We start from the raw sequence: 15747 nt of genomic DNA on the forward strand, positions 1-15747 counted from the left end.
CATTGTAGTTTAATATGGAAGGAGGAGCTACAGTCAGCCACAGCATGTTTAAAGTTTCACTACCAGCACAATGTAAACTGACAGAGATTTCTTCCTTTATGTCCCTGCTTTAGGGTGTGCCTGGAATTAAAGGTGAAAAGGTAAGGTCTGTTTTACATTTCTGTATTTCTGGGAAAATCCAGAATTTTCCACAGAGACAGTAGATGAAGGGGCTGGTAAATATAACATTACTGCTGGACTTCAGAGTTTGCAATCTCCTGTGTGTCCAGTCTGAAGCATGGGCCTCTCAGCTCCCTATACCTACTGCCCACTCTGACAATGTTAGGTCCCATACATGGGGAAAGGGCAAGGGAGGCTGTGTTCTTTTCATGGTGGGGGAGAAGCTGTGTACACCCCTCACCATCCACTATCCCCTGCTCTGTGTCCTGGCTCCTACTGCCTCTGGGCAACAGAAGTGATTGTGCTGACGAGACTGCTTTGGGAGGATACCCGTGCGTAAAGGTGGATACAGTTTCTGCAGGGCTTCGCAGGTTGGAGTTTGAGGATTGTCTGCCTCAGGGTAGGGACGAGCCAGGGAGACTGGCAGTGAGTGCATGATGTCTGGCACTGCCAGCTCACTGGGGGAGTTGGCAAGGTCAGGGCAGCTTAGCGTATGGAGCAAGCAGAGGTCATGCCCGCCATGGGGCTTTTCCTTGATTCAGCAAGATGTACCATGATGTCCTAGGACAGTATAGGCCAGGACCTCTCCCTCATTCCAGATGAAGCCTTATTCTGGGAATGATCCCTGAGGTGAGGAATGTGTGGAGTGGTGACAGATACCTGGACAGATATTTGTTTTATGGGAAGGATGTAATAGAGAAATGGCGGTCATTTAAAGGTGAAATTTTGAGGGTACTGAATCTTTATGTTCCTGTTAGGTTGAAAGGAAAGGTTAAAAGTTAGAGAGCCATGGTTTTCAAGGGATATTGGAAACTTGGTTAGGGAGAAGTGAGATATCTACAATAAATATAGGCAGCATGGAGTAAATGAGGTGCTGGAGGAATATAAAGAATGTAAGAAGAATCTTAAGAAAGGAATTAGAAAAGCAAAAGAAGATACGAGGTTGCTTTGGCAAGTAAGGTGAAAATAAATCCGAAGGGTTTCTACAGTTATATTAATAGCAAAAGGATAGTGAGGGATAAAATTGGTCCCTTAGAGAATCAGAGTGGACAGCTATGTGTGGAGCTGAAAGAGATGGGGGAGATTTTGAACAATTTCTTTTCTTCAGTATTCACTAAGGAGAAGGATATTGAATTGTGTAAGGTAAGGGAAACAAGTAGGGAAGTTATGGAAACTATGATGATTAAAGAGGAGGAAGTACTGGCGCTTTTAAGGAATATAAAAGTGGATAAATCTCCGGATCCTGACAGGATATTCCCTAGGACCATGGAACAGTTAGTGTAGAAATAGCGGGAGCTCTGACAGAAATATTTCAAATGTCATTAGAAACAGGGTTGGTGCCGGAAGATTGGCGTATTGCTCATGTGGTTCCATTGTTTAAAAAGGGTTCTAAGAGTAAACCTAGCAATTATAGGCCTGTCAGTTTGATGTCAGTGGTGGGTAAATTAATGGAAAGTATTCTTAGAGATAGTATATATAATTATCTGGATAGACAGGGTCTGATTAGGAACAGTCAACATGGATTTGTGCGTGGTAGGTCACGTTTGACAAATCTTATTGAATTTTTTGAAGAGGTTACTTGGAAAGTTGACGAGGGTAAAGCAGTGGATGTTGTCTTTATGGACTTCAGTAGGACCTTTGACAAGGTACTGCATGGAAGGTTAGTTAGGAAGTTTCAATCGTTAGGTATTAATATTGAAGTAGTAAAATAGATTCAACAGTGGCTGGATGTGTTAAGGATCCGGCCTGAACACTGGGTCAAAGGGGCTCTGCTGATAGCTCTGGACCACGACAGCCCTTAAATTCTACCTTCTTTCACCTGGCCATGTGGGCTTTGAACCAGCCCCTTCCCGAATTGGACTCTCGCCAATTCCCCACTTATCTCCTCAATAGCACCCACCTGTTTCTGTTCCCGCTCATTACCCAGTCCATTTAAACCCTGCCTCGACTCACACTCTCTGCCTGTTCGTCCCAGTCCTGAACTGAGTCATTCCAGCCTGCTATAGTGACTACTGCCAACTGAAATTGTTGAATTCTGTGTTTCCGGATTCTGCCTGTTTGGAACCTGATTCTTGCCTGAAGCACCCGTAATTGTCTGCCCTCGCCGGACGGACAGCCTTTCCCAGGTAAGACCTCCGCCTGCCATTCCGGCTTCGTGCCTGCCTCCTGGTGTTGAAAGACTGTTGCCCCTGTGGCCGCTAATAAAATCCTGGTAAAAGAACATTCATTAGTCTGCACTTGAGTCCTACCGCAACCGGCCCCTCCTGACAGAACGAACAGGCCATATGGACCCAGCAGACCCCAACCAGGTACGTGAGGCCCTTTCCCGACAGGGAGTGTTATTAGGGAGACACGAAATGCAGTTTGCCTCTGTCACCCAGTCAATGGAAGCTTTCTCCGCCTCCCATCTACAGCAGATTCAGCTAGCGCTAAGACCTAACCCTCCTGTTGCGGCAACATCAGCCCCCCAGGCTCCAACCCTACCAGCCCGAGAGCCCCGTTTACCTCCACCCGAAACTTACAATGGCGACCCAGGCACCTGCAGATCCTTCCTGTCGTTGATTTTTGAGCTGCAGCCCGCTACCTTTCCCACTGATCGATCCCGTATCGCTTATGTGATCACGTTGCTGTCGGGAAGAGCAAGAGAGTGGGGTACGGCCGTGTGGGACAGCAGAACCCTGCTTTGCCAAACGTTTGAAGACTTTTGTGAGGAGATGAGAAGAGTCTTTGACCGCTCCCAGCAGGGGCGAGAAGCAGCAAGGGAAATGTTGCGGATTCGTCAGGGTAACCGCTCTGTTTTGGACTACGCCATTGAGTTCCGCATGCTAGTCGCCACTACCCACTGGGGTTCGGAAGCCCAATCTGACGTGTTCTTCTATGGATTGAGCAAGGAGGTTAAGGATGAGCTAGCCGCCCGCGACCTGCCTACCGACTTCGAAGAGCTGGTCGATTTGGCCATTAAAATTGATAGCCACATAAAACAGTGTCAGTGGGAGCGTGAGATCCGGGGTTCCCGAAGAACCACCAGGGGACGTCTGACATTCTTCCAGCCCGCACCCACGTCTCCTTCTCTGAATCCTCAGTCACCCCCAGCCAGCCCAACGGAACCCATGCAGATTGATCGTGCCTGTCTGTCTCCTTCGGAGCGAAGGAGGAGACTCCGGACCAACTCTTGTCTGTATTGTGGTCAGGCTGATCACTATGTATCCAGTTGTCCTGTAAAAGACAACGCTCGTTCGTAAAGAGGGGACTATGGACGAGCAATGTTTCCTTTTCCCGGTCCCCCATCATTCGGACCCTGCTACCCGCTTTTATACTGGCTGAAGGGAGGAGACATACTGTCTCAGTCTTCATCGACTCCGGGGCTGAGGGAAACTTTATCAGTTCCAGTTTGGTGGCCAAACTCAGGATGCCACTCTCCCGTCTAAAGCAACCCCTGGAGGCCAGCGGCCTAACCGGGGTGAAAATGGCCTTGATTACCCACTCCACAGCTCCGGTGAGTCTCCTCATTTCTGGGAATCACCAGGAGAGTATTATTTTTCATGTAATCGATTTCCCCAAAGCTGAAGTTGTGTTAGGTCACCCATGGCTAGCTCTGCACGGTCCACACATCGATTGGTCGAATATCAGAGGGTTAAGCTGGAGTCCCTTCTGCCTAAATCATTGTCTGCGTGTTGCTCATTCTACTCCAAGTCCGGCTCCTCTGCCTACAGAAGAGTTTCCCGACCTGTCCTCTGTACCCCCAGAATATCGGGACCTAAAGCTGGTATTCAGCAAGACTCAGGCCACCACCTTACCCCCACATCAGCCCTATGATTGCTCTATTGATCTCCTGTATTCCCTGTCTCCCCCTGAAAGGGCGGCGATGGACAGGTATATCAGGAGTCCCTGGCTGCAGGAATTATCTGTCCCTCTTCCTCCCCAGCAGGCGCAGGGTTCTTCTTTGTCGCCAAGAAGGACGGGTCCCTGCGTCCTTGCGTGGACTATAGAGGTCTCAATGAGGTCACCGTTAAGAACCGCTGTCCTCTTTCGCTTATGTCATCTGCATTTGAATTGCTCCAGGGTGCGTCTATCTTTTCCAAGCTCGACCTCCACAACGCTTACCATTTGGTCCGCATAAGGGAGGGGGATGAGTGGAAGACCGCATTCAATACGCCCTCCGGGCACTCTGAATATTTGGTGATGCCTTTCGGACTTTCCAATGGTCCTGCTGTGTTCCAGTCTCTGGTAAATGACGTCCTCCGGGACATGCTGAACCAATTTGTATTCGTATACCTGGATGACATTCTGATATTCTCTAGGTCCCTCTCTGAACATATCCAGCATGTCCGCCGGGTACTCCAACGACTCCTGGAGAATCAGTTATTTGTGAAGGTGGAGAAGTGTGAATTTCACCGGAGTTCAACTTCGTTCCTGGGATATGTGATCAGCGCTGGAAAGATCCAGATGGACCCTCAGAAGATCAAGGCGGTAGAGGAGTGGCTGCAACCCGCCTCTCGACAGGGGGTCCAACGCTTTCTTGGGTTTGCCAACTTCTATCGCCGATTTATCCGAAACTTCAGCCTCCTGGCCACCCCGCTAACTGTCCTAACCTCCTCCAAGTCGAAGTTCGCCTGGAATCCAGTGGCTGAGAAAGCCTTTTCGGATCTAAAGACTCGTTTCACCAGGGCCCCTATCCTCCTTCAGGCCGATCCAACCAGGCAGTTTATAGTAGAGACGGATGCCTCTGACATAGGAGTTGGGGCTATACTGTCACAGCGTTCAGCAGAGGACGACAAAGTACACCCGTGTGCCTTTTTCTCCCAAAAATTTTCGCCCACAGAATGCAACTATGACATCGGCGATTGGGAGTTGTTGGCGGTTAAACTTGCTCTTGAGGAATGGCGGCATTGGCGTGAGAGAACGACTACCCCTTTTCTAGTCTGGACGGATCACAAGAACCTGGAATATATCCGTTCCGCCAAACGCCTCAATTCTCGCCAGGGTCGGTGTTCCCTGTTTTTTGCCCGTTTCAGGTTCATCCTGACCTACCGCCCTGGCTCTAAGAACGGCAAGCCTGACGCGCTTTCCAGGCAGTTTCCCACAACCGACGAGGCACCCGAGGTTATGACCATTCTCCCCAAGCAATGTCTGGTCACCGCAGCACAGTGGGAGATTGAATCTGTGGTCCGGTCGGCCCAACAGGGTGAGTCGGTTCCTGATGCGTGTCCTATTGTATGTCCCCCAGTCGGTCCGCTCCCAGGTTCTCCAGTGGGGACACACCTCCAGACTGGCATGTCACCCTGGCATCAGAATCACGACGACTTCCATCAGACAAAGATTTTGGTGGCCATCCCTGAGGAAGGATGTCAAGAGCTTCATTTCTGCCTGCCCAGTCTGTGCACAGAACAAGACCTCCAGCCAACCACCCACTGGTCTCCTGCAACCCCTACCTGTTCCTAGAAGGCCTTGGTCACACATTGCACTGGACTTTGTCACCGGTCTCCCCCCCATCTGACGGTAACACCACCATTCTTACCATAGTGGATCGTTTTTCCAAATCGGTCCACTTAGTGCCCCTTCCCAGGCTGCCCTCGGCCGAGGAGACTGCCGACCTGGTGATGCAGCATGTTTTCCGTATTCACGGTCTTCCCGTTGAAGTGGTGTCTGACAGAGGTTCACAATTTACCTCCCACTTTTGGAGAGCCTTTTGCTAACTACTCGGGATCAAGGTTAACCTCTCATCTGGGTTTCATCCACAGAGTGAAGGCCAGACCGAGCAGGCTAATCAGCAGATGGAGGTGATGCTCCGTTGTGTGACGTCTCGGGAATCTTCCTCTTGGAGTCGGCAACTTCCCTGGGTCGAGTACGCCATCAATTCCTTGCCTTCTGCTTCATCAGGTCTGTCACCGTTCCAGTGCTGTCTTGGCTATCAACCCCCCTTATTCACACCTCAGGAGGAGGAAGAGGGCGTTCCCTCAGCCGAAGCGTTTGTCCAGAGGTGCTCACGGACCCGGAGGCGAGCCCGAGAGGCGCTGCTTCAGTCTACCGCCAGAATGAAGCAGCAAGCAGACCGTCACCGCATCGAGGCCCCCCCGTTACCACCAAGGTCAGAAAGTGTGGTAATCCTTGCGGGATATCCCCTTAAAGGTGGACTCCCGCAAGCTGGCGCCACGATACATTGGGCCTTTCCCCATCGCCAAGGAGATCAGCCCTTCGGCGGTGCGTCTGGATCTACCCCCCTACCCTTCGCAGGATTCACCCTACCTTCCATGTTTCAAGGATTAAGCCCTTCGTCTGCCACCCCCTCTGTCCCGCCCCGAATCCCCCTCCCCGTCTCATCGCTGGCTCAGAGACCTTCACTGTGTGCCGATTACTGGACGTTCGACGCAGGGGCCATGGACTGCAATATCTCGTGGATTGGGAGGGCTATGGCCCTGAGGAAAGGTGCTGGGTTCCCGCTCGGGATATCCTGGATCCCTCTCTCATCAGGGACTTTCATAGAAGCCATCCCATACCGGCAAGAAGGGCGTCTGGAGACGCCCGTGGGCAGGGGGGTACTGTTAAGGATCCGGCCTGAACACTGGGTCAAAGGGGCTCTGCTGATAGCTCTGGACCACGACAACCCTTAAATTCTACCTTCTTTCACCTGGCCATGTGGGCTTTGAACCAGCCCCTTCCCGAATTGGACTCTCGCCAATTCCCCACTTATCTCCTCAATAGCACCCACCTGTTTCTGTTCTCGCTCATTACCCGGTCCACTTAAACCCTGCCTCGACTCACGCACTCTGCCTGTTCGTCCCAGTCCTGAACTGAGTCATTCCAGCCTGCTATAGTGACTACTGCCAACTGAAATTGTTGAATTCTGTGTTTCCGGATTCTGCCTGTTTGGAACCTGATTCTTGCCTGAAGCACCCGTAATTGTCTGCCCTCGCCGGACGGACAGCCTTTCCCGGGTAAGACCTCCGCCTGCCATTCCGGCTTCGTGCCTGCCTCCTGGTGTTGAAAGACTGTTGCCCCTGTGGCCGCTAATAAAATCCTGGTAAAAGAACATTCATTGGTCTGCACTTGAGTCCTACCGCAACCGGCCCCTCCTGACAGGATGGGAGATGCCAGAGAGTAGTGGTGGATAACTGTTTGTCAGGTTGGAGGCCGGTGACTAGTGGTGTGCCACAGGGATCTGTACTGGGTCCAATATTGTTTGTCATATACATTAATGATCTGGATGATGGGGTGGTAAATTGGATTAGTAAGTATGCAGATGATACTAAGGTAGGTGGCGTTGTGGATAATGAAGTAGGTTTTCAAAGTTTGCAGAGAGATTTAGGCCAATTAGAAGAGTGGGCTGAACGATGGCAGATGGAATTTAATGCTGATAAGTGTGAGGTGCTACATTTTGGTAGGAATAATCCAAATAGGACATACATGGTAAATGGTAGGGCATTGACGAATGCAGTAGAACAGAGTGATCTAGGAATAATGGTGCATAGTTCTCTGAAGGTGGAATCTCATGTGGATAGGGTGGTGAAGAAAGCTTTTGGTATGTTGGCTTTTCTGAATCAGAGCATTGAGTATAGGAGTTGGGATGTAATGTTAAAATTGTACAAGGCATTGGTAAGGCTGAATTTGGAGTATTGTGTACAGTTCTGGTCACCAAATTATAGGAAAGATGTCAACAAAATAGAGAGAGTACAGAGAAGATTTACTAGAATGGTACCTGGGTTTCAGCACCTAAGTTACAGGGAAAGATTGAACGTTAGGCCTTTATTCTTTGGAGCATAGAAGGTTGAGGGGGAACTTGATAGAGGTATTTAAAATTATGAGGGGGATAGATAGAGTTGATGTGGATAGGCTTTTTCCATTGAGAGTAGGGGAGATTCAAACAAGAGGACATGAGTTGAGAGTTAGGGGGCAAAAGTTCAAGGGTAACACGAGGGGGAATTTCTTTACTTAGAGAGTGGTAGCTGTGTGGAATGAGCTTCCAGTAGAAGTGGTAGAGGCAGGTTTGGTATTGTCATTTGAAGTAAAATTGGATAGGTATATGGACAGGAAAGGAATGGAGGGTTATGGGCTGAGTGCGGGTCAGTGGGACTAGGTGAGAGTAAGCATTCGGCACAGACTAGAAGGGCCGAGATGGCCTGTTTCCGTGCTGTAATTGTTATATGTTTATAAGTACCCATCAATTTTACCAACATGTGAGAAATGATCACAATCCTGAATTCCAGGTGTGAACAGCAGCACTGAAATGAAAAGGGAACTGTGTTAAATAATACCAGACGTACTGTGTGTAACCTCTGGGGACTGTTTGACAAGACTCTGTGCAGAGACCTTCAATGTAGAGGGAATGTTCTCTTTGGAGTCCTTCTCACTGCAAAGTGAACTTCACTGTGGAGTGACCCTTCCCTCTAGAGTCACCCTCAATGTAGAGGGAACCTCACTGTGGAGTGACCCCCTCCATTGAGAGTCACCCTCAATATAGAGGGACCTTTGCTGTGGATGAAACTTCAAGTAGCTGTGGAGTGACCCTCATTGGGGAGTAAGACCTCTCTGTAAGTTTCAGCCTGTTGCAGCAGGAAGAGATGGATGACCATGTCTGCTCCTTCCCCTACAGGGAGCAGCAGCTGAACCCTGTTTTTGTGTGTATGGGCCTCCTACTGAGCCAGGAGATGGACAGCCGGGAGCTTCTGTAAGTACCATGTGGCAATGTGCAGTGAGCACTGGGACCCTGTCAGGGCCGGGTTAAACGTGCGGGGCCTGTAGCATATGTTATAAAGGGGCCCTAAATTTAAAAAATGCACATAAGTATTAAAGCATAAATTATTTACTTGCATAGTAAAGTAATTCAATTTTTTCATTTGCTATACAGCCAGATAATACGACAAATGTCTGACACTTCAGTAATAGTATTACTTACATGTAGCTATCAATTTCAAATGTCAAAAGTAACAAAACTACAATTTAAAAGTTACATTTTCTAGATTTAGCATGAGCAAATTTGTTGATACTGGAAATGTCTAGTTCACACAGAAGTTCATGTTCAGTGCTCATTAGAGTGAGATAGTTCAATCTGTTTTGACCCACGGTGCTCCTTAGTTCATTCTTAAAATATTCTGACAACTTACGTGTTTTTGATATCACAAGTTGGTCTCTTCTTTCTTTTTCTTCCTTCACTTTACGTTTTGCACTTCCAGAAGCATAGTGACATGCAATGGAAAAAAATTAATGAAATATGCATTTAAAAACAAATAGTTTATGTTACAAAAGCTAAGTAGCGGTATCCACAAAGACTAGTGAACAATAACAAATTTATGTGACTGTTGTGACTATGAGTATGTGTGGATCACGTGCACTCAACAACCAACTAGGAATAGTGTTCTGAAAATTATCTCTTTAGTTGCTTATTGAAACTCATTTCAATTGGGAAATACAGGTTGAAACTCACAGTCTAATCCGATCTTGTATGTTCCTGAGCTGGTTCGGACTACCTAAAATCAGGAAAAAAATGAGGAATTGTGAACCGGGTCACATAAAACTGTTGAGTCGCACATCCCTTGTCGCAGGCTCACCACGGCGGTGCACCCTCCAGCAGCGTAACAGCGCACGCTGCAGTGGCTTGGGAGTGTGGGAGATAGCACAAAGGTCACTACGACACAGCAAGGAGGCAACACACGCCTGCACACACATACTATGCAGCATGCAGCCCCCCAGACATGAAAACAACAGCATTGCCAGATCGTCGAGAGAATACGATGAGATGCCGATTTCACCAGACTGCAGCTGGCAAGCATTTAGTGCGGGGCCTGTAGCATATGCTACTTTTGCTTCTAGGTTAATCCGTCACTAGGTTAATCACTGAGTGTATGCCTTCAGGTTTCTGTACCTCCTACCTGCTGATAACAGTGAGAAAAAGGCATGCCCTGGATGCTGGAGGCCCTGAATAATGGACGCTGCCTTTCTGAGACACCACTCCTTGATGATGTCCTGGGTACTTTGTAGGCAAGATGGAGCTGACTAAATATACAACCCTCTGCAGCTTCTTTCGGTCCTGTGTAGTGCCCCCCTACCACCACCGCCATACCAGCCAGTGATACAGCCTGTCAGAATGCTCTCCACAGTACATCATCTATAGAAGTTTTGAGTGTACTTGTTGACATGCCAAATCTCTTCAAACTCCTAATGAAGTATAGCCGCTGTCTTGCCTTCTTTATAACTACTTCGATATGTTGGGACCAAATTAGATCCTCAGAGATCTTGACACCCAGGAACTTGAATCTGCTCACTCTCTCCACTTCTGATCCCTCTATGAGGACTAGTATGTGTTCCTTTGCCTTACCCTTCCTGAAGTCCACAATCAGCCCTTTTGTCGTACTGCCTTTGAGTGCCAAGTTGTTGCTGTGGCACCACTCCACTAGTTGACATATCTCATTCCTGTACACCCTCGTCACCATCTAAGATTCTACGAGGAGGATATGTGATCACTCAACCCGCACAGATTGTGGTCTTCAGGTTAGGAAGTCGAGGATCCAATTGCAGAGGGAGGTACAGAGCCCAGGTTCCGCAACTTCTCAATCAGGATTGTGGGAATGATTTAGATCATGAGGACACTCAGTCCTCGTTTATTGTCATTTAATAAATGCATGCATGCATTAAGAAATGATACAATGTTCCTCTGGAGTGATACCACAAAATAAAAAAAAGGACAAACCAAGACTCACACTGACAAAACCACATAATTATAGCATATAGTTACAGCAGTGCAAAGCAATACTGTAATTCGATAAACGCAGACCATGGTCACGGTTTTTAAAAAGTCTCAAGTTCCGATCGACTCCAATAGTCCTGATATTGGGCAGCAAAAGGGAGAAACTCTCCCTGCCATAAACTTCCAGGCACTGACAACTAATGCCTCGGAAGCGCCTGATGACAGCAGACTCTGAGTCCGTCCGAAAACTTGGAGCCTCCAACCAGCCCAACCGATACAGCCTCCCGAGCGCCATCCTCTGCCGAGCGCCTTCGACCTTGTCCCGGCCGCCGAAACAAGCTAAGCCGAGGTCTCGGAGGCCTTCTCCTCCGGAGATTCCGGACCGCACAGTAACAGCGGCAGTGAAGCGGGCATTTCAGAAATTTCTCCAGATGTTCCTCCACGCTCTCACATCTGCCTCCATCAAATCAGAATTGTGCACGGATCCCTACTTAACAGATAACAGATATCATTCTCCAGAGAGGCCGCGTGCGCTGTGTCGCGCCGCCATCTTCTCCTCCAAAAACTATGTCAATGAATAGCATCCTGACATAGGTGTTTGTGTTGCAAATGGATGCAAAGAGCAGACACAGTGACCTCAGAGGCTGCTTGCTGCACTCCAGGGACAGAATTACTCATACAGAGAATGTTTGAGTACAGATTTAATGATATTGAAGAGTGTGGGATATTGAAGAAAGTTATCTAAGTGGATAGATGAGCAATTTCTCTTAGGGATGACCCGAGGATGAGGGACCCAGTCTAATGACAGAGGAAGCCCTTCCGATGGGGACTCTTCCCCACTTCACGGCTGCTGGGAGATTTGGGCACTGATGGTAAACATTAGCTGATGCCAGCTGAATCATTTATTTTAACCCAGAATTCTGAGGTTCCTACCCATAAAAAGAGCAGTATGAGCTGGTAAAAGGGTGAAGTCACACTTCAGCCATTATCTCAATGACTGGTGGAACGAACACTGTAACAGCAACCCTTGTTAGAGAGTTCTCACAACCAGCTGTTTCACGTTCAGCTTATAGATTGAGATGAGTAACATTGCCCACAGTAGGTCATTTGGCCTACTAGTGCCATGTTCCCTATTTGATCCTGTGACTTCCCACAGGAAAGGATGTGAGAATGGGAGAGGGTTAATGTTCCAGACCTGCAGTTACTCAGACCTGACTTGATGCCTTTATTGTTCCCCTGGACAGGGAGAACACGGGCTGCCGGGGGCTCCTGCTAAGCGACAGATGTGGCCAATGGGTCCTTTGGTGAGTTACACCCAAAATTGGGCTAGTGCCTGTAGTCAGACAGTCCTGCGAAACGCTATATTCAGTTTCATTCCCGTCTATGACTTCACATTAGTGTTGACTTTTTCCATTTCTCTTTTTCAGGGCCCTCCTGGTCCTCCGGGGCCACCTGGACCGCCTGGACCTCCTGGAGCCCCTGGAGGAATGGGAAGGCAGGTAAGGCAGGAACTGAGGCAGGGTTCACTCCACAAATCTGAACCTCCCTTTCAACAGCATACAGAAACACCCCTCACTTTCACACCGACACACCTCACACCCCTCACTTTAACAGTGACACACCCCACACCCTACACTGTAACACCAACACACCCCTCACTTTATCAGTAATGCACACCACACAGCTGGACAGGGAAGTGTGCTTCCTTCGGCTACCAGCTTTCCAAAACCAACTTAAACATGACCCCTCGCCTCCCTGGGTATAAAGGGAAAAAAGCCACCCTTCCCACCAGGACTAATGCAGTCCCTCTCTACTGTATGCCTTCCTTGAACCCTCCCTGTTGCCACTGGCGTCTGCTGTCTCCAGCACTGAGGTAAACCTTCCATCTAACACTGTGTTCACCTTTCTAGGGAATTCCCGGGAATGATGGCTTGCCAGGTGTGCCTGGACTTCCGGGGGAAGTGGTAAGTACTGTAGTAATCAGTGTAAAGAGCAAAGGGAATGCTTTCCCAAGTTCTGGTGATGACTGCAGTACCAGCCGGTCACTGCCCCCTCCACACCGGGAGCTCCAGCCTCCTGGAGACAGTCTCAGTTATGGTTCAGCTCTCCCACCCTCAGCTCTCTGTATTCTCTTGAGAATAGTGTTGGTGACACTCTTGAAGTAGTGTTATTAATCCTGATAAATAAGGTGCCTCCATGTAGGAGGGACTCCAGATGAGGGTCAGCGTTTCTCAGCTCTTTCAGATGATCAGGAACTCAAGAGTCCTGTGACTGACCTGAACACCATCTGCCTTTTGCAGGAATTGAGTTAGAGTTATGTACCAGTCTGGTTCTGTCCAACTGTACCCCACTGGAATGTCTCTGAGGACCCACAGGAACAGTCAACCCAGTCACTCACTCATGGTTCCTCCACACATCTCAGCTCCACTGCCCAGTACCAGTGTTCCTCTGTGAGTTTGCAATTCATCCAAACTGCCTTCTTTCTGCAAGTTGTCAAAGTAATGTAAATATTCCTACTGTGCAGATCCTCAGCATAAAATTCATCCTTTAAACGTTATTCCCCTCATTGATTAATTAGCAACATCATGGACACAATCTGTCTGTCAAAAAGTAAAACTTCAGATTCTGCAAATCTGAATGAAACTTAGAGAAGACTGGAAACACTCAGCAATTCAGGCAGTGTCCATGGAGGGAAAAGTAGGGTTAACGTTTCATGCCAGTGACAATTAATGCTTCAAGAGAAGTGTATGGAAGTCATGGAAAAAGATAAACTTTGTCCCCGAGAAAGGGTTCTTAACTAGAATTTCAGTGGAGTAAGACGGGCTGGGTGAGGTGGTTTGGGAGCACTGTCTGGAGAGCAAGACAATATCTAATAAATAAGATAGTGAGAGTTCAGAGTCAGCATACTCCTGTTAGGGAAAGAGGCTAATATGGCAAGTTTAGGGATCTCTGGTTAACAAAAGTTATTGAAAGTTTAGAAAAAATAAAAACACAAAATGCTGGCAGAACTCAGCAGGCCAGACGGCATCTATGGGAGGAGGTAGTGACGATGTTTCGGGCCGAAACCCTTCATCAGGAATGTTTAGAACATAGAACATAAAACATAGAATATCAGTGCACCATCCAGGCCCTCGTAGCTAATCCAACCCTTCCCTCTCACAAAACTCTCCATTTTTCTTTCATCTAGGAGTTTCATAAATGCCCTATTGTATTGGGCTCTACCACCCCCCATGACAGAGTACTCTAGGCACTTATATTCTCTGTTTTAAAAAAACTTATCTCTGACATGTCACCTATTCGTTTTTCAAATCACCTTAAAATGATGCCCTCTTGTATTAACCATTAGTCATTTGAAAACAAGCTAGCAAACAATATCAAAGTGGATAGAAACATAGAACACCTACAGCACAATACAGGCCCTTCGGCCCTCAAAGCTGTGCTGAGCATATCCTTACCTTAGAAATTTCCTAGGGTTATCCATAGCCCTCTATTTTTCTAAGCTTCATGTATCTATCCAGGAGTCTCTTAAAAGACCGTATTATATCCACCTCCGCCACTGTCTCTGGCAGTCCATTCCATGCACTCACCATGTAAAAAACTTTCCCCTGACATCTCCTCTGTACCTACTTCCAAGCACCTTAAAACTGCGCCCTCTAATGCTAGCCATTTCAGCCCTGGGAAAAAGCCTCTGACTATCCACATGATCAATGCCTCTCATCATCTTATACACCTCTATCAAGTCACCTCTCATCCTCCATCACTCCAAAATGATTTGTAATATGCAATCGCCAAGATCTTTTTCTGTAGTGAATACTGAAGCAAAGTACTCATTAATTACCTCTGCTATCTCCTCAGCTTCCATACACACTTTTCCACTGTCACACTTGATTAGTCCTATTCTCTCACGTTTTATCTTCTTGCTCTTCACATACTTGTAGAATGCCTTGGGATTTTCCTTAATCCTGTCTGCCAGGGCCTTCTCATAGCTCCTTCTGGCTCTCCTAATTTCATTCTTAAGCTCCTTCCTGCTAGCCTTATAATCTTCTAGATCTCGATCATTACCTAGTTTTTTTAACCTTTCGTAAGCATTTCTTCTTGACTAGATTTACACCACTGTTCCTGTACCCTACCATCCTTCCCATCTCATTGCAACGTATCTATGCAGAACTGCACGCAAATATCCACTGAACATTTGCCACATTTCTTCCATACATTTCCCTGAGAACATCTGTTCCCAATTTACGCTTCCAAGTTCCTACTTGATAGCCTCGTATTTCCCCTTACTCCAATTAAATGCTTTCCTAACTTGTCTGTTGCTATTCCTCACCAATTCTATGGTACAGGAGATAGAATTGTGATCACTATCTGCGAACTGCTTTCCCACTGAGCGATCTGACACCTGACCAGGTTCATTTCCCATTACCAGATCAAGTACAGCCTCTCCTCTTGCAGGCTTATCTACATATTGTGTCAGGAAACCTTCCTGAACACACCTAACAAACTTTACCCTATCTAAACCCAATTGATGCCAATCGATATTTAGGAAATTAAAATCTCTCACCAAGACAACCCTGTTATTATTACACCTTTCCAGAATCTGTCTGTAAATGCTTTTTCAAATACCTAAAACATAAAAGAGATGAGAGTGGATATAGGACCGCTAAAAATGAGGCAGGAGAAATAATAACGGGAGGCCAAAGAGATGGCTGATAAATCAGTATTTAGCAGTGTGCCAGATGTTGAAGAATGTGAGGGAACAGAAGTGGGTACAGATACTGTTACAAGGAAGAAGGTGCTCAAAAAGCTGAAAGACCTAGTGTATGTAAGTCATCCAGACCAGATGAACTGCACCCTCGGACTCTGAAAAAGGTAGCGGTAGAGATTGTGGAGGCATTAGCAATGATCTT

At 47.5% G+C, this 15747-nt stretch overlaps 1 protein-coding gene across 6 annotated transcripts in view; it reads left to right on the forward strand.

Annotated features, from left to right (window-relative positions):
* The window catches only part of LOC140717613 (uncharacterized), a 344930-nt gene that overhangs the window by 252856 nt on the left and 76327 nt on the right, over nt 1–15747 (forward strand). For all 6 annotated transcript variants that reach the window (XM_073031183.1, XM_073031184.1, XM_073031186.1 and 3 more), the window contains 5 exons: nt 114–140; nt 8750–8824; nt 12085–12144; nt 12268–12339; nt 12751–12804. In XM_073031183.1, coding sequence (XP_072887284.1) covers nt 114–140; nt 8750–8824; nt 12085–12144; nt 12268–12339; nt 12751–12804 — 288 coding nt within the window. The remainder of the gene's footprint in view (nt 1–113; nt 141–8749; nt 8825–12084; nt 12145–12267; nt 12340–12750; nt 12805–15747) is intronic.

The sequence above is a fragment of the Hemitrygon akajei genome, chromosome 28 (assembly GCF_048418815.1).
Source record: "Hemitrygon akajei chromosome 28, sHemAka1.3, whole genome shotgun sequence".
Lineage (NCBI taxonomy): Eukaryota > Metazoa > Chordata > Chondrichthyes > Myliobatiformes > Dasyatidae > Hemitrygon > Hemitrygon akajei.